Genomic DNA, 18,788 nt, shown 5'->3' with positions numbered 1-18,788 from the left:
TTTTTTTGGAAAGGCATTTAATAGCTCTTTCTGTTCTGTCAGAAGAGAGAACATCTGGCTCAAATTTTCCTATGGACTGTAGGCGCTAGGATTTTACCTGTTTTTCTTCTATGTGTTTTTTTTTTCCCGGCTATTTACACAATTTAGACTTTGCTGGTATTTATGCAAGAAGTTTCAACGAAGATATTTTCCAGTATGAAGTCAATGAATCGATTCCTAGGCATACATTCACTTGCAAACAATGGATACATCGAGTTCCCAGGACTTGCATAAAACAAAGGTGTTTGCTTTTCTGTTGACTATTTTCTGCTTAACTGCATTCAAATGAATCCATTAGAAACGTGACTGCTTCACAGTAAGATGATCTTCAGCAAAAACAAACAACTGCTGTTTCCACTTCTTTTCATGGCCTTTAAAAACTACAGTCATCCACACCCTGAATTTCAYGCAGTTTAAAAATGAAAAAGCTGGCCTTGTTTTGTACGTTTATTGTTTTAAATGTAGTTCTAACCCTCTGCTTAGAAAAAAACCAAAAACACACAGGTGATTTCTTRCTTCAGTTCTTATTTTTTATGCCCTGTTTGGACTTTATGGAGTCTGATCAAAACATGGACGGGCCATCTCAGACTTCAGGTAGCTTTTCTTAGCCAAAGGAGTAGTATTTCTACCCTTGATTTCCATGGTCACAAGTAATTAAAACTCACCTTAGAGTGGCACAACAAATCAAGGGAACTTGCCCAAATTCGCACATTATCTCTGAATTGCACCATGGCTCTAATCGCTGCCTCACCTGAAGAATGAAAACATTTAATCTGGTTTATCTGCCCTCCATAGGATGAGTATGACAAGCAATTTGCAAGTAAGTGTTAAATAATAYAAGCATTACTTCCAGAAATAGGACTTGATTGAGAGCCTGTCAAGTCAAATCATGACAAGGAGGATGGGTAGATTCTAACAATTTAAATGTAAAGTACTTTGTCATTCAGATACTAAATGCATCAAAAGTTTCTGTGCCTCCCTCACTGCAGRTTTCCATGGACTACAGAGAGTTTTCTAGAGTCAGGTCAAAATGATGCAACAGGCAACTTCTGCAGCCGCTTCGCAGATCTTGACTGATTCTTCTTTGTTTGCTCCCTTTCCTAATAGCCCTCACAGTCATTCTCTGAAATGGTACAAGTGTAAAGATTGAAAAGATCAAGCTCTGATACAAGCCTGGAATTATATCTGTGGAAACAGCTTTCATGTGCTACTTTTGTGGTGACATTTATAATGCAATGTTTGTAACAATGCAATTTCACCATCTTATAAATATCAATTTGCCATGAAGAGAAGAAGGAAAGAACAACAGAAAAAAAGGACACAAATGCAAACTTACCAGCATTTCTGCTTTGTCTTAATTGAACTGGTCTTGCTCGGATAAGCCATTCTCTTACAAAAACAACAGTTTACAGTTTAAACGGTGAAACTCCGTACGTGTGTGTGTGTGTGTGTGTGTGTGTGTGTGTGTAATTATGGTGCCTGCTAACAATTTCCTACTGCCACATTGCACATATGGCTTCCAAGCTCGCTTTATCTGAATCTCCGCGAATCTATTCTCCATGCTATTAAACTGAGCACATTCCACATCGTTCAAAAGTAATTACACTTTTGTCTAGAGTGTAGGAGACTGCTCTCCCCAAACAATGAAATTCTCATTATTAGAGCTGGCACAATAACGGCACTGGTGTTCACAACACTGTGCTTTGTACCATCACAATAACTTATCCTAAGCTTGATGCACAAAGGTACACTGGAAATTAAAATTTCTCTAAAACCACTGTGGGTTTTTTTTAATAGGCATTCTTTTGCTCAGTATAATTAGAGCCCTATTTTGACTTTTTAAAAAGCTATACACATTCAGATTTCCATTCTCTTCACAACTTCTGAGCAGCAGCTAAGTGCTCTAGCTGCATGTTGCTCTGATCCGATAACATTCACATGGGGATGACCCCAGACCAACTGGTGAAGTGTAGATCAGGATGTATGTGAAGATTCAATTCAAATGTAGCCCGAAACAACTTTGTATTRTGAGCAAGCACAGGGAAGGCCTGAAATAATGTTCAGGTATGTTCCTGGAACGGTGTTGCTGCATTGTTAAATAGCACCTAAAGTCCTTAATATACTTCCCAAGTTAGAGGGATAACTTCATGCACCACAGACACGYAGCAATTTGGAGTGAGAAGCAACAAGGCACTACCTAACAGTGCACCCTAAATTTTCTTATCAGTTTAAAGCACAGCTGAAAATAAAAACTGAATCCCACCAAACATACAGGGCAAAGGCGGGCTCGCAAACACGGCCAGGTTCGAACAGGAAAGGTCAGTGGCACAACGATACTTTCCCAGCGTGAACTTTGGGTGAGAATTTGCCTTTTCTATCTCATCTGGCCTTTGAATGGTACACTATATTGTGAGAAACGGTCCAAGTTAACCAGAGGATACCATGTCCACAACATCTATTAATCAGCTCTATGCTCTGATCCTCCTCCTCAGCCCTCCCGTGCAGGGATCAGCGCACGGGCGCCGCTGGCGACACCGGCCCTCTCCAGAGATGGTGACAGCAGGGAGCGCAGGGCTCCGCACAGCAGGCAAAAACCAACAGGCAAAACAAACCCTCGGATTGTAGAGCAACTAAAAATCTATCCCTGCAAATGCTGCAGCCCTAACAAGGTGCTTCAAAAAGGTATTAATTGATACTATAATCCTCAAGTGCTTCCCAGCTAAGCTTACAGCCTGCTACTAACATTCTAAGGGGACCTTCTCATACACTGTAGGGCAAATGATTTGTCTTACACTTTCCTTTAAGCTTTTGGTTTAAATCTGATAAATCAGCTAATTCCACTAGTAAGAAAAGAAATGCTGTCTTACTTAAGAGTATCTATTTTCTTCTTCTGTAGGAAGGGAGTTTTGGACGCAGTTGCCTCTGCCTCGAAAGACCTCTCCCTGGCTGCAGCTCCAGCAGCTTCAGAAACTGGCTGTTTGCCTCGATGCAGAGATGGAAGGTGTGTTTGGGGGGCCCTTCTTGCTCATGTGGTTAGGCTGGAAGGTTTCTTTCTTGGGCTTTTGACTTCCTTTTTCCCCAGCATTCAGAGCTGTGCCTCTCAAGTGGCTGTCAAAGGCAAGTGCTGCTACAACTTGGCTACAGGAACAGGAGAAATTTTAGAAAAATCTATGTTTTGCACATCATTGTTTTTCTCCTGAAATTAGCCCTCTGAAGCCTTCTGAAATTAGCCCTCTGAAGTCAGGCTCCTGGGATGTCCCAGCTGCCAGGACATACAAAAGGCACCTAGAAGTAACCCATGATACAGATACAGGTCAGCAGGTAGAAAGAGGAGGACAAGAAACTCATTCCTGAGCCTGAACTTGTTTTCCTACCTGCTCCTTTGTAACTCAGCGTTGAAGCAGAGCATGAGGACAGGGGGACGCTGGGGTGCCAAGAGGCAAAGAGCCCGAGCTGTGTAACTGCTCGCCTCTCCCAGCCCCCTGGGCTGTGGTTTTCCTCTGYTGGGTTCTCTCGCTAAGGCCAACGGGAGTTGCGTGTTGTAGCTTACACAGAAAGATCTCAGTGGACCTTAGGCCCATCACAGGAGAAACGTCTTAGCCAACAAAACGTGCCCAGAGGGGTTTGCTCTTGAACRCTTTGGTTTAGAGGAGTACAGTCAAGTGAAGCACTTCATGATTCCCAGCTAGCTGCACACCTCATCCTGTCTTACTGGATGGGACATCTGAGGAGCTCTACATGGTTAAGGGCAGCACCTGGCTGCCAATGACAACTCTATGGTCACTTGGAGACTCGCACAGTAGGTGCAGTGCAGCTGACAAGCCCTTAACAAGTGTGAAGCTGCTGGCTCTCTGTCCATAAAACTGTGCTGGACTGCACCATGTGGTCGCGCGTGCATGGGCACCCAGCCCGACTGGCTTTCCAGAGACAGCAGAACATCACCAAACGTGAGAGCCATGCACCAACGTGAGAATATTCTCTGGGAATTACTTTTGTAAATGTTAGTTTACAAAACTTAGTTAGTTTAGAAATTAAAGCCATCTAAATTTTATCCAAGCTCTGGATTCAGTTAGTTTCTTCTTTTAAGATACAACTACACACCAAAGGGACAGAGGGCAGGATTATGTGCATTTTCCTCACTTAGGCAACCAWTGTCTTCTGTCTGCAAACATACAGACTGTGTCCTTTCTGACCGACCTGGAGGATCATTTTTACACAATGCTCTTCACTAGAAGAGAAATATTACCCAAATGTCACACGCATTCAAACTGGTATTTTTGTATGTATGTATGTATGAAACCCAAACCTGTCCTCACAACTCCCCTAAATGCTTCAAATCAACCTCCAGTATCTCATTACCACAATGCAATTGCTTAAGACATACAATACCTTCTATTATTAAGAGACATAATGCACTGTTTTCCTATCAGATTAAATCAAGTCTATATAGCAGGAAGTCACACACATGATCAGCTATACTTCTTGGTCTTCAAAACYATAACTGAATAGAAAAGCTTGTTAAACTCCCTTAAAGAGCAGTCAAATGTTTCAGTGAGGTGCAGTTAGAATATTCCTGCTGGGCTCCTTAGAAGACAATGACGTTTTCTTTCATTAGAGTTCAGTTCTAGAGATGAAGTCATCAAAAGTGCGACTATTAACATACGTATCCTAAGGAACAGCCCCTTCTCTTCAACATGTTCTCTTAAGACAGGCCAAAACACAGCAAAGCTCATGCCCCAGTAACAACCKAACACCCCATCTGCTGGAACCGTGTATTAGTGAACTGCCTCTGCATAACAGGCATAACAAGGGCCCAGAAGCAAACAAGTTTGAATAACAACAGCCCTGCCCATGAGGAATTTTTGCACAGGGCTCCTTCTTCATTTAAAGTTGCAATAGCTCAAAATGAAGTGAAAAATTCTGTATCGCTGTGTGAACTTAAGCATTATAGCAACAAGGGTAGGGAGAGGAGCAAGAGGAATGGGATGAGCGAGTCACTTTGCCTAGGAAGGCAGCTCCAGTGAATATCCATTGGCTTTGTCCAATGAGAAATAATAATCCCTAAGGCTTTTTATGCCGAGCTTGTTACATATGCGTTATGAGCAGTAAGGGCTTAAATGGCACCATGGAGTTGTTGCAGGCTTTTATGAGAATAAACTATCACCTATTTYGGGATTCCTTTTTAAAAGCCTTCAAATACACAGGTCCATTCATTATCTTCACTTAGAGGGAAATTGACAGTGGCCTTGTCAAAATGGGCAACTAACAGGAAAGTTGCAGTCAATTTGTGCACATGCAAGAGCTGTTCAGTGTGTCCACAATGGGCAGCTTTGCCAAGGTGCCTAAGTCCTGCGGCTTCTAGGGCTTTTCCTGCCRCTTTCAGCCTTTATAAAAAGGTATCCCAGTATTCTACATTAAACATTCAAACACTCTAGAGCAGTGGTACTACAATCCTAGCGAGGCACACTGTATTGTTTTCCTGTTCTTGGTGTCTGTTTCTATAGCAAGCCAGACTGGACTATAAGTAGGCTGCTATATAAAGTGAATTAAGTGCACACCCTCATTCATAAGGTGCACAAGGAGGGGGTAATTCACAAGTGAGAAAGCAGTAGGCTTTTTCATATACTTCAGTAAGAACACTAAAACTTTCTTTTAAGTATCCATGGCATGTAAAACACACATCAGACTCATTAGACTTGAATTTTTAAAACCAGCCAAATCCAAAGCTGTTTTTTTCGACCTTTCATACAGCCTTGCGTGCTTTACTACTGCACAAACTTGGCATTGGGGCGACGTTTCAGACACGCCGCCAAACATGACTCTCACTTACCAGGTTCCAAAACCCATTTACTGCTTGCTGAATACATACACTTCACATTCCCAYCCCCGTTACTAAAAAACGTTAGCGCCCTAAATGCCAGCAGGCAAAGGTGAGGAAAAGGGGAGTTTGCACCATAAGTGACTGAGCATTTGTAGTGGAGGGTAAAGGCAGTCCAGCTAGGTCAGAGCTTTCACATTATTGTAGCATGTTCTGTATGTGCAACTATGCATTGTATACTCCATAGAGCACAGATCTGGATGCCAAGCTACTGTAGAGGCAGAGCTGAAAGAATGGCTGTAAGCACAATAGACCATTAGCAAACCTACCATTGTGTTGTGCTGAGAAGTGGGAGTCCTATGGCCACAGTTCTCTTGCGTCAGCAGAGAAACTGGCTGAAATTCCTCAGAGTGAGGCTTGTTGGGAAAACTCACATGCAAGGGAAGGTGAAAGGCTGGGAGCCCGTCACTCTCCTCTTCTCCCACTTTCTGTCTGCTTGTCACCATGGCTACCTCTCCATCTGCTTCCCCATACGGAGAGGCTGGTCGCTTGGAAGACATCCTGGAAGGAACAAAAGAGGAGAAAATAATGAAACCTCCAAATAAATCCTTAATGCCGTCATTGTGTGGTTAGGGGCCATTGTAACAGAAATGCCTTTTTTGTGCTGGCAGAGAGCAGGAAACCATCCAAATACCACTGCAAAGCGTACACAATTGGGAACAATGGCCAAGCAGGTAGCAACAGCACAGTGGCTTGTTTGTTGTGAGAATAATGCACTAATATAGCACTCTCTTGTAGTCTGCCTTCTTAAACATGAAAATTCACCTAAGAAGACTGCACAACGAAACGCAGTGCCTTTAAAAATACACCCGTCTGGTTTTGTGTTTGCAGGAGACTGCAGAAGATAGAATGGCTCCCGACACAAGCCATTGTCACCTCCGCTTTTAACGGATAATCACACATGTATTTAGGAGTGTCTAATAAAACAACTTAGAGTAGAAAAGCTTGCTGGCAAAGACAAAACGTCTGTGGTTAGAAAACTTCGCCTATGATAGAGCATAAGAGTTACATTGCAATAGTCTTTAAAGGTTCAAAGATCTGCGATAGTTCAGCAATTAAACAAGTAGACATGAATAATCAAAGCTTTGTGACAGCAAATATTCAAGGTTTTCACTTGCTGCCAAGATAGCCTGTATTTTTTATATGCAGCCCTATCAGGAAACAAGAAAAAAATGCAAATAAAAATTACATCTATGYAAAGCAGGATCCACAAGGAACATAAGCAGGGCACAGAGTTTAAAATCACACCCAAATATTCACGTGAAATCTGGGCCCACTTTCCAAGTCTTTTGAGATTGCCAGATAATACTGTTCTGATCGTATCCGCACATCTTCACCTAACAGAAAGGCTGAAAGAAACCTTATGTCACCAGAAAGGTCAGTTTTCGTCCAAGAGAGTCGCCATAAAAAAAATCTTACAGCACAGTATGAACCGGGAACACTTCAGTTTGGTCTCCCGAATACAAAGGTCCGGCTAAGTACTGCAATGCTGGGGACTTTGGGGATTAATTACAGGAGCATTGTTCATGAAAACCAGGGTATGTGCATGGAGGGCATAATGGGCCCCTGTGCGAAGCAGGGGCATCTGTCGTAAGGAGGGGAATGAAAAGTAAGAAACCCTGCAGACAGAKTCAAAGAAGAAAAGAAATATAAAAGGGGAAAAATATTTAATGGAAAGGGAGAAGTTTCGAACCAGGAAACTGAGGACTATTGTATGTAAGAGTTGAAAGGAGAGGCTGAAGTAATACCACTCCTCCTCAAAAATCGAGCATTTCTGATTCTAATTACCCCATTTTGATTTTCCACTTCACAGTTAAAGGGCCGCGTTTCAAAAGCCCAGCAGCCTCTTGAACCACGTGTGGGGCTGCTGTGAGGTGGAGCATGTCCATGCGATTTGGCATATTGAGCACGAAATGGTTCTTAGTGGCAGTCAACTGGGTCTGAAAACAAACAGTGACTTTAAACAGCCCTTTGTCAGGGCTTATTTTGTTTCTAATGATCTCGTTTTGAGCTCTGCCTCCCTAGCCAAGTTAGATTATATTTAAAAAAAAAAAAAAAACAGACAAAAAAGAGGAGCCTACAGGAGCAAGCTCCGTTGCTCTTCCCAACGCGGCCGCTTGCCTGGGCGCGGGGCCGCGCGCTGCAGCTGCGGACGGAGCAACAGGCGCTAACGCTTCGTGCAGCCCACCCGAACCCCGGGCAGAGGCTCCCCGCCTGCGGGTCTGCAGAGAGGCCTACGGATAAGGACAGCGACTGCCAGAGAGAAAACCGCCACTTGGAGTCCGTTAGCCCACCGCGTGAAGGGGTTTACGGCCACGCGTGGCGTGACAGAGCCCGAGCTGCGCTTCTGCAGAAACCATGTCCTTACGTTAACGTGCGCTATTCATACTCGGCACTGCTACACACGCCACACCACAGCCCACGTTCTCCACGGATTCCAAATACAACATTTTGGTCCCTTGTTTCGGGACTGCTTTAAGGCAGGCTTGGGGTTTTTCTCTCTGAAAAAAATCAGTATTAAGGGTTTGTCTCAATTTTGGCAAATGAAAAGGGAGGGACAACATCATTAGCCAGGTTTTCCACAGCAGGCTCTGTACTTTAGGACATTAATACTTGACAAGATGACTGCAAACACTCCAAGCCACCTACAAAAGTCTCCACCACAATTCACCCTGACAATATAATAGCGAGAGAGGATGCCGTCCTCTGTGATGAAGATTTGTATTGTATACTCTATAGCCAAGTTGTGTGAAAAACTCCCACTGATGTTAACCCRGAATAACCGCAGATTCTGTCACACTACTTCACAGGCAGAGTTTGACTATCAGTTAGAAGCAGAGCTCTTCTGCTAAACTTCATCTGTGAATATACGKTTTCCACTAAAGTGTTCAGTAAGCACGCTGCAAATCATCATCACCTTCTGCTTGTCACTGTTCCCAAAAGGGATGACAACATTTTCTGTGGGAAATTTATAAAAAACATCCAAGGCAAGCAACAGAGGTGACCACCTCAATAGAGGTGGAGATGGTGAGCGGGAGAAAGGATCGTATTCTTGATCTAAAACTAAAACCTACGGGCTCGACTGGGGTCCACAGTGAAACCAGGGAAGGAACAAGAACCTTCCTGCTTTCCACAGCTCCTATGAGATCCTGATTAACCYCAAGCCGTGTGCCCACCACAATGTGAGGGCTGCGAAATGGCTAAGGTGGCCAAGAGGACTAAGTCACTCCTCCAGTCTGCGGTGCTCGTCCCAGTGACTAGGACCTAGGACGTTTGCAGCAGTGGCATGAGCCAACAGGAGTTAGGCCTAACCTGCCCTGCAGGAGACCTGCCAGCACCTCCACCAGGAAGCAGAGCCACCAGAGTGCCACAGTAAAGACTCAATCCTGGTGAACATCTGGAAAAAATCCAAAAGAAAATGCAAGAGTAAAAATAAATTAAAAGAAAAAATCTACTTCAAAAAAAAAAAAAAGCATCTATTTCAACCTGAAGTCGCTTCCAAAAAGGACTAAAAGTACCAAAGGCCATAGCAGCAAATTACTCCGATAGGTTCACAAGGAAAAAATAGCATGATACAAGGTAAATCTATTCACAGTTAACTTCCATTATTTCTACAGTTTTACTGGTTCTTCTGAATTTGAAATGCTCCCACACTCCAAATCCTCAAATTCTCTTCTTTTCACACACCTTTGTTTTCTTGGGCTTATGTTAAGGAGACTCAGTATTAGCTGGGATTCCCTATCTGAGATGCAAGTAAAGTGGAGTTCCCATTATAAGCAATAAACGAAGGGAAAGGACTAAATCTTGAGTCACAACATTATCTGAAACGGAGCTTTTTTAAACTGAGTAGGTCTAATTTTTAAAAAGTGTGGGACTCCAATTACATCATCTCAACAGAGGACCGCAAGCACCTTGGATTTAGTCTCAGTCATAACACAACAGTTTATCTAATTTACAGGACTTGAGCATCTTTTCCTTGAACAATCTGCAGCTAAGAAGAGTTTTCAATGGCACCACTGAGAGAGCTGCTTTCTTATCAGAGAGGAAATGTCACTTCCTCAAACATCAACTTATGGATAAGATAAAAAAAAAAAAAGAAAAAGAAAGGGAAAGGGAAAAAAAAGAAAAAGGAAAAAGTTAAGACACAGCGCAGGGAAAAAGGGAAAAGCTGCTACACAGAGCACCGGATTCTGAAGGTAAAAGTGGGGCTTAGTGGGTGGAATCTCTTACAATTTAACATCTGCAAGAAGAGTTGAAATCCATTCTGCTGAATATGAACTCAAGATCCAAGTGTCATTTTTAGGAACCTCAAACTACCAAGTTCAGATGCAGGAGGGAGCAGCCAAGACTCGGCTTGAAACACAGACTTGTCTGAAACACAGAGTCAAACTTAATTTTTATCAAAAGGCTGCGATGAACCCAAAGATTTAGCTCTAGTGAGGAATTCAAATRCCACCTTATTTCTTGTAAGGGTAAATCTTCTGTTTTGGGATGTGCTCCCTAAAATGCAGAAAATGTGGGGAAAAATATATTACATACTTAAAAATATATTTATTCTATTAAAGCAGCACAGGTTCTTGTAGCACATGACTTTTTAGGGCACTAAGATGCCATTCTTCAAACTCCCTCTTTATCCCGAGGATACCTGATGGTATTCCTGGCCCAGGAGATGTTCCTGTCTTTGGCTCCACATGTCCCTTCATCCCCCTTCAGCTTTCCGGGGACTTAAACTGCTGCCCAGGGCCCCTGGGTCCCCGTGTCCACCGCCTTTTGCTGCATGGCTGGGTCTTCCCATCGCAGAGCTACACGACATCTGCCCAGATTGTGTCCTCATGCCATATAAAAATACTGGTTCCACCCAAATAATTGCAGGCGACCAAACAACACTAATTTACTTCTTTTTCCATGAGTTTAGTGCCTCAGAAAAGTGATTTTTCAACAGGACTTTTTTTTTTTCTTCTTTCCTCATTATTTTTAACAGAACCTCATTAAGTCCCCACTAGATTTCCATTTGTTCACTGGTTTTGGTTCATTCGATGCATGATTGCATGCCCCAAAGAAATCTAAAACAGTATCCAGTATTCAAGGAGATAGTGCCCTCTAGCACACAAGCAGCATCCATTCCAATGTGATTGCTTATGCCAAAAAATTTCATAAATTTTATGTCATAAAATCCAAATCTTGTTACATTAAGCAAAATACCTCAGAAACATTTCAAATATCCACAAAAGCTTTGGGAGAAATGGCTTAGCCATGTCTTTAAAAGTGACAAACACAGATGTGTCAGGAGAAAAAGATATGAGGCCATAAATCTTAACTTGTTGGGAGTTAATTAAGGGATTCATCAATCATTACACAGCTAACACTATATATATACAGGCAAAATCCCATCAGCTGCCACAACCTACAGCAAGCTACAGGTTAAAAACTCCCAAAGTCCTTCTGTTCTGACTATTTATAAATGACTTTGTATAATCTAGCATTAAGACCTGCAATTATAAAACAGCATTAAAACAGGCCTGCATAGTTAGGGATAATTATAGTCAGTGCACTTTTTAAGGAAATAAAAAGCTTTTCCATTGCAACGCGGGCTTTGCCTTTTTGACAGCTCCAAGTCCCCGGGCCGCAGGGAGCTGGATTCAATCGCGTGTCGGATTTTCCCTCCCTTCTCCCCATGTGGAGGGGGCGCTGCGGCTGTCGCCCCACAGCCAGGCGTGACAGCGCCCGGCGGGAGCCGCATTCCCAGCTTCCCAACGCGCTCCCGCGGGCCTCGCTCCGGAGCCACCGCCACGAGCCCTGGCCGTGGGCTGCAGCGGGTCCTCGAGCCAACCTCCTGATGCACAGGCCTGTTTTTCCTTAAGAAAAGCCCATGCTGGAAATCCAGTGGATTCCACAGAAAATACATACCATTATATACATATACATATACATATACATATACATATACATATACATATACATATACATATACATATACAGGCACACAGAGGCAAGTGCAAGTTTCTCCAGCTTCTCACTCATTCGTCTGCCACATCTCCCATCACGTTCAGGAAAACCATTCAGATTCCCAGGTTTATTGAAGCTACGATCTCTCCACACAGGGTGCAATCAAAAGGTGCTGATTAATATTAATGACTGTCTCCAGCCTGGCCTCAGATTCATTCATATTTACTCACACTGACTAACTAGTACCTCTCTTAAAAAACACACAACTTTGTTCATTTTGACAGGATTACTTGTGTAATAAGGTATTACTCAACATGAGTAAGGGTGGCAGACTCCCACACTCTGTCCCACTGGGAACTGCAAGCCCGACTTGTTTCTACACATACCACTAAAAACAGACTTCACTTGGCAATAGCTTTGAGTCATTTACAGCCTGACTTGGAATTATTTACTGAAGTAATTTTACATTGAAAAAAAAGAAAAAGAGAGAAAAGCAAAAATTTCAAATCTGTTAATCAATAAAAATATGTGCATGAAATGTGCCCTCAGCTGTCACTCACAGTGAGATGCAATAATCTGTTATTTATTACTTTCTAGGATCATATCAATCAGCCATCTTTTCAAGCACACATATGCTACCAATAAGTTATGCTATTCACAAAAGGCTTTGGTGAATAAGTCAACTCTGTTAATATAGAGTAAACTTACTATGACATAAACGGTGCAGGGTTTCGGTGCAGCTCTCTAGTATTATAACAGCGACAAGAAATCCTATGGCTAAGGTCACCCAACAACTTCCATTCAGCCTGGTCAGTTTATCCCTACTTACCCCTCACTGCTGCTTTCCAGMTTGCTCTCTGGCTGCAATAGCAGTTTATATATATAAACATATACACATACTTAAGAAAACAAGAAAAACTGACTCTAAAACGGGCATGTGATGTGTTATCCCTCCATTTATTTTCAAGTTTGCATTTTCAAATGTAGTACCATGCCCACAGTAGCTTGCCTGATACATACTGTAGAAACTGCTATTTTCTCTCCCTCCGTCCCAACCGACAATTTTTCAGAATCTCAGTGGCAAATGGTTTTAATTCTGACAAATTTTGAAACTTTCAAATAAGAAAGGCACTGCAAGAGTCATTCAATAAAATGTTTGGGATATTTTAGAATTTTTCTTACTGGAAAATGAGAAACATCTTTTTTTTCCTTTTTAAATGAACGCTATGCTCTCAACTAAAAACTTCTCGCCATTTTCTTGTAATTTCCACAACAACTTTTCATGCAGGAAAAAAGAGATGCTATAAAATCAAGCATAGGAAAAACACGCTGTGCGGAGAAAYGTACTCTGAATATTCCCTATATGTTTCATGCATAAATTTTCAGTGACCTTTCGAAGCAGGTAACTTGGAAAGATTCCCTGTGCATGACTAAGTTATTTAGGGGAACACGCCAGGCTGACGCAGACCAAGCCGCCACCAAAACAGACTCTGCAGGGTGACAAAAACTTCCTATCATGATACTGCGCCCTGAATAGTCATGCTAGATCTCAAATGGCATTTCTCCTTTTGTCTTGCTTTGCACCCTAACTAGCAGCTGTTGAACAGAAAGTTCAGTGGGTTGTCCAGAGACACACAGTCAAAACGTGGAATGAGTCTCCTTCACTTGTCTGGCAACTGTCAAACTCCTAAGTCTCTTTTCTTCAGTAGTTTGTGTGTTAATTAGTAGAGCCAAAAATCTTATACACAGAATCACAGACCCAAAACTAYGGGATGAGCTCTTCCTTCAGCTGCAAAGCGCGGTTCTGGAAAACCCGAATTCACCACTCGCGTGCTTGGAGAACGCTGCAGAGGAGAACTCCACTGCAGGGCAGACAGAGTTAGGGCACGGGAACAGCGGGGCGGCGCACGTCAAGGACGGCGAGCGCCCATCGGCACAAACTCCGACGCAGCAGGATGCAGCCAGTGTTGACGTTTCGAGCCAGCCGAGCCTGATCACTAGCTTCTTTCATGCAAAAGACTCTGCTTGGATGGTTTTGAATTAAATCCACAAGCTCATTTATTTTCCAGCACATCTTCAAATTAACACTGCCTTCCTTTCTTTCTTTTCCCCCCCCTTTTCTTTTTATTTCTCCCCATCATTTTGGAAATACACCTCCCCTGCTAACACATCACCTTGCTTTCTCACTTGTCTCCTAATACATAAACCTGCTTTCTTACTTACTCCCTTTTTTCCCACACTTGTTCTCACGCATAGCCGAAGAGCAGAGTTCTGGGCTGGTTTTGTCTGTTGTTTCATTGTTTCTCTGCAGAGTTTCAGGAGCCGATCAGCACCGGAACTCCTGAGTGTGGCAACGGCCGGCGTGCTGGGAAACCTCCGCTCCTCCGGCAGCCGAGGCACAAGCAGGGCTCTCGACACACTACCTCTGCTGTGCAAAGTGGCTCTGGAAGGCACCAGAAGGCAGCCAGCCCGCGGGCGCTGAGGGGGAGAGATGCGCTGCTGCTGTGCTGCGCGGTGTAAGGAATCCAGACATCACACACAGGCGCACAGGCCTCATTTCTACCGCCGCTGAGCGCGGTGAAGGCAGGGAGTTAAAAAAGGCTTAAAATGATGACAATTATGAATGGCTTATTGCAAAGAAATCCGAGGGAGCCCAGACTCATCCTGAAGAGCGAGCTAACAGCAAAACTTTTGCAACTCAGGAAGCTTATGCTTGGTCATTCATATTCCTTGTTTAATCAAGCTGACATAGAATTTTCTTCAAGCATAACACTATATGATGAATTACTTTCAGTGGAATCAACATTAATAATAGAAATTCTCTCGCAAAGCAGTCTGGAGTCTGATATGAGAAACCACTCTTTCGATCTAGAGCTGGCTAAACCGTGACACAGGTTTTCCCACTGCTTTATCAGGCCATTGCTTAACAACGTGAGTGCCAGGGAAACAGCTACCCATGTCCAAGCCCCCTCTCCCGCCTCGTTCCTCACTACATCACAATCCAATAAAAAGGGTTTTCTTATATTTAAAATAGCAATACCAGAGAGTGTATACAACCAAAAATGAACTGGAAACAAAGAAAAAATATAAAATAACTTCATGATTTTTTTCCACTTCAGTCTGAATTCAATTACAGGCAAGTTCAATGTAAGAAGTTGCATATATATATTATGCATATATTATTGCATCTAGGTTCTGTTTAACCAATATGCATGTAGCTACACTTCTTATTTTTAATACATCCACGGATGCCTGTACCTTGAGTTTAGGTATTATTCTGCCATTACTTTATATCCCTGTCCAAAAAAAAACCATTCAGACATGCATGTGTTTGCAGCATGTATACTACCCTAAAAGAAACACAGAAAAGCACTTATGTCCATGCATATACTATGTAACTATATATTTGCTAGTAAAATTCATAATCCTAAGGAAGTATGAATGCTTATACAGTCACAGCAGCAAAATCCTGGGCCTCTAGCTGCCTTTAATGGGAGCGGAATGGGGTTGCAGACAACCGGCGTGTACCTTAAATACTGACAGGCACCGTGAAAAGTGCTCTGCATGTGTATGTCCCTGTGCACCAAAATACACTTAGCCAGAGCAATGCCTCTAACGGATGTAAACACTTCTAACAGGTTAACTCCAGCTGCAGAGATTTTTTTTTATCGTTTTTGTTTCACATGCATGTCCTCCCCTCTCCCCTTTTCGGGGTTTATACAGGACAGGTGCATTCTTGGCCCAGGAACAAACAACCCTGGAGAGTCTGAGAAAGAAAAATTGAACTGAATTTGATGACAAAATGATAGGGAATAAATACATTATTGCCTTTCTATTATGTTAAAAAACAAAACCCCCAAATTTTGAACATCTATAATGTCTAAGCAATTTGAGGTAGAAATTTCAAAGCTGAAAAGAAATTGTTCCGAAGCCCAGATGTTGCCTTTCAGAAACTAGTGGAAATTGCCACTTCTGAAAGCAACTGCGAAATATAAAGAGAGTAAAACAATAATTGTTTAAATAAAAATAATTTTACTCAGACATCCTGGTACCTCAAAAGAGAGGCACTCTTTCCACGTGCTGCTGCACACACGTATGGTGCTTGCGGAGCCTCTGCGCCAATGGGCAGACTGCACGAGGGATAAAGCAGCAGGAGCTGCTGCACGGGGGCTCCACATCCGCGTGTGCTGCCCCGCGAAGCTGCCTTACGGCGGCTTGGGAAAGCTCCGTAGCTGTGATGTTATCTTCCCAGGGCTTATCCATGAAGTTAATAGGGAAGGGTGCAGGGTCCACGCACACGGCGCAGCAGCGGCTGGCGCTCCGAGCCGTTCGCCCGGTCGCCTGCTTCCCGATTTCCGAGCGCCCACGCTGGGCTGCAAGGGCCACCCAAGGCTTCGCAGCGCCGCTGCTTTCGCAGCCCCACGTTTCCCTATTGCTCTAACTGCACTCCCAGGTGCTGGCACTGACTTCAACTCGCTGCTGTCAGAAGGCTGCATTTCTGCTACAGCTGATTTGAGAACCGCCCGTCACCTTTCTACAGAAAACTCGCATGTAAAAGTCGTGAATAGATGGTAAGTGTCCCTCTTCACGAGCCTTACGTCTACATTTTGCTGGAGCTGCTACATAACTAAATGGTGACTCCCAGTGACCCAGTACGCATATCCCCGTGTTTATCAGCATAAATGAACAAAACGCGTACCAGCATCCCAAATACAAACAAACCCAGAGGTAAGACCGAGAGGCCCTTCTAAAAGACAACATACCTTGAGGCCCGTAAGGAGTCTCAACCTTTATTTTAGGAAGGCTGCAGTGGCTGGCGCGAGGACACAGCTGTAAGAAGTAGTCCACTTTAGGAATCCTGGAGCGGGGTGGGGAAGGAGGAACCCCCCCTGGAAAGGGTGTCCTTCCCTCCAGGAAAGCCGGGGGGGTGCCTGCCATTCACCCTCCCATGGCGACCTTGTCCACCTTCAGCTCTGTTGTTCAACGGCAGTTCCCACCAAGCTCCCCCAAGCCCCAGCTGTATAAACCGATGCTGTCAAAGGACACAGTTAGGGACGGCCGGAACAGGGAGGGGTGTCTAACGTGCTGGCCACTGAGTGAGCTGCAGGGATAAAGGAGCCTTGATGGAGAGAAGTAATCGCCCATCGGCGCGGCTTGTTTATTCTACCTCCTCCACCACATACTGGAACCTTTTTTTGTTTTTTCCATTACCAAAACGATCCCCCACTGAGAGGCCTTTGTGATCTAAAAGGGGCAGAGCCCCTCTCCCTTAGCACCGGCAAGTTTATGTAGGCAGATTCATTCAAACACATCTTAAAATAAACATTTGGCTCTTCCCCTGCATCACACTGTCCACACGCTGCCTTCAAACACACTTTAAAAAAAAAAATCGCCATTAAAATGTACTTGCATGGGATTATTTTTAACGAGATGTATTAAAACAGTTTAGCAGCCTAAGACCCCCATTGCCGAGGAGGTTCCACTTCAGAAGACAGCAATAGTCTGCTGAAATAAATAAATATACATTACAGCAAAGTAAACCTGGCTGCTACTGCCATAGCAAGCAGTGCATTAGCTTTCCTGAAAAGAACACTCCCGGAAAAGAAAACCCTTCGCCCCTTTGGGGATATCCCTAATTATAACAGAAGTGAATCTGAATCCAGATGTTCCGATGTGAAGCGCATGTCGCAAGGGGCAGGAGGAAAACAGCCACGACCACCGCGTGGAGAAGGCTGAACGGCGAGCGGAGCCGGCACCGGGGAGCACGGATCCCTCCCGGCTCCGGGGAGGCAGCGCCAAACACCCCCAGAAAGGAAGCACTTGTTCAGCAACCTCTCCTGCTTCCCTCTCTGCGCTCTGCCCCGATTTCTTTTCCCAAGTGCATGGATCTGGCACCGCCAACAGCTCAGGAATGAGCAAATCCATTTGCCCTGTGTCCCTGGAAAAGGTGGCAGAAGGTAGATCTCTGAGCAGTTCCCAGGTGCACCTGAAGCTGACGCTGCCGAGAGCCCGGCTCAGGTGCCAGCGGGTGCCACTCACTCCATGGGTGACCCATTCCAGCCACGGAGTCGGTGGCAATGGTCACAGTGCCATGAGGGCAGGTTGCGGGGCGAAAGCATGGTAGCCTGGTAGCAGTTCTGACAACCATCCCATTAGCTGGGCCACCCGAGCTCACCATCACTTCATGTTGCCATCGTCCCCAGCCTGAACAAAGCGGCAACACAGGCAAACCGCAGCAAGAAAGACCCACTGTCCCAGCTTTAGTCTTAAAAAGGTAATAAATAGCTTTTCATTTGGGTAAGTAGTCATCTGGCAAGCTCCGCCGCTGCCGGAACGGCATCCTGGGCACAGGGCTGCTTTAACGACTGCAAGACGTCATAGAAATTTAATTCTGCGGGATGGCAACTTCCCTTGGAGCTGGTCAGAGCTGCAGCGAGAAGCAGAAACACTGAAATGGGGCGGGGGCGGCAAATTGCCTCGCGGGCCCCGCTCTGGGGCTGCTCAAGAGGGAGCCGGTTATCAGCGGCTACTGCTCTGATTTTGAGACAGAAGAGAAATAAGTCTGGCTGTTACCATCCATTTGCTTGGTATTTTTGTGTATGTTCACATGTGAGCAAAGGGGAAAATTAAGTACTCCAGCTGCCTGAATACTGGAAAATTAAGTTTCTTCCGAGTCCTGCCAACAACCTTAAAGAATCGTGTGTGTGTGTGTGTGTGTGTGTGTAAGGACCACAGTTTGCTGGTCTTTCCCTTTATGGGCAGCGAAAACGCCAAAACACCAGTAACTGGTGCTTTTCAGTGAATGTCCTTCACGGCACAGTCCGGTTTCCCTGGATCACCTTCTCTGTCCCCCAGACCGGAGCCAGACGAGCGCCTCGGCAGGGACGGCAGTGTCCACTCGCCAAGTGCTTCCTTACTGGGTACA

General features: G+C 44.3%; 1 protein-coding gene across 2 annotated transcripts in view; it reads right to left on the bottom strand.

Annotated features, from left to right (window-relative positions):
* Positions 1 to 18,788, bottom strand: part of SOX5 (SRY-box 5) — a 271,463-nt gene that overhangs the window by 228,692 nt on the left and 23,983 nt on the right. For both annotated transcript variants that reach the window (XM_026035780.1, XM_026035781.1), the window contains exon 2: positions 6,187 to 6,418. In XM_026035780.1, coding sequence (XP_025891565.1) covers positions 6,187 to 6,418 — 232 coding nt within the window. The remainder of the gene's footprint in view (positions 1 to 6,186; positions 6,419 to 18,788) is intronic.

Source organism: Nothoprocta perdicaria, unplaced genomic scaffold (genome assembly GCF_003342845.1).
Source record: "Nothoprocta perdicaria isolate Ctin4 unplaced genomic scaffold, notPer1 scaffold_167, whole genome shotgun sequence".
Classification (NCBI taxonomy): domain Eukaryota; kingdom Metazoa; phylum Chordata; class Aves; order Tinamiformes; family Tinamidae; genus Nothoprocta; species Nothoprocta perdicaria.
Note: the sequence above shows the minus strand (reverse complement) of the source record. Positions and strands in the feature narration are given on the sequence as shown.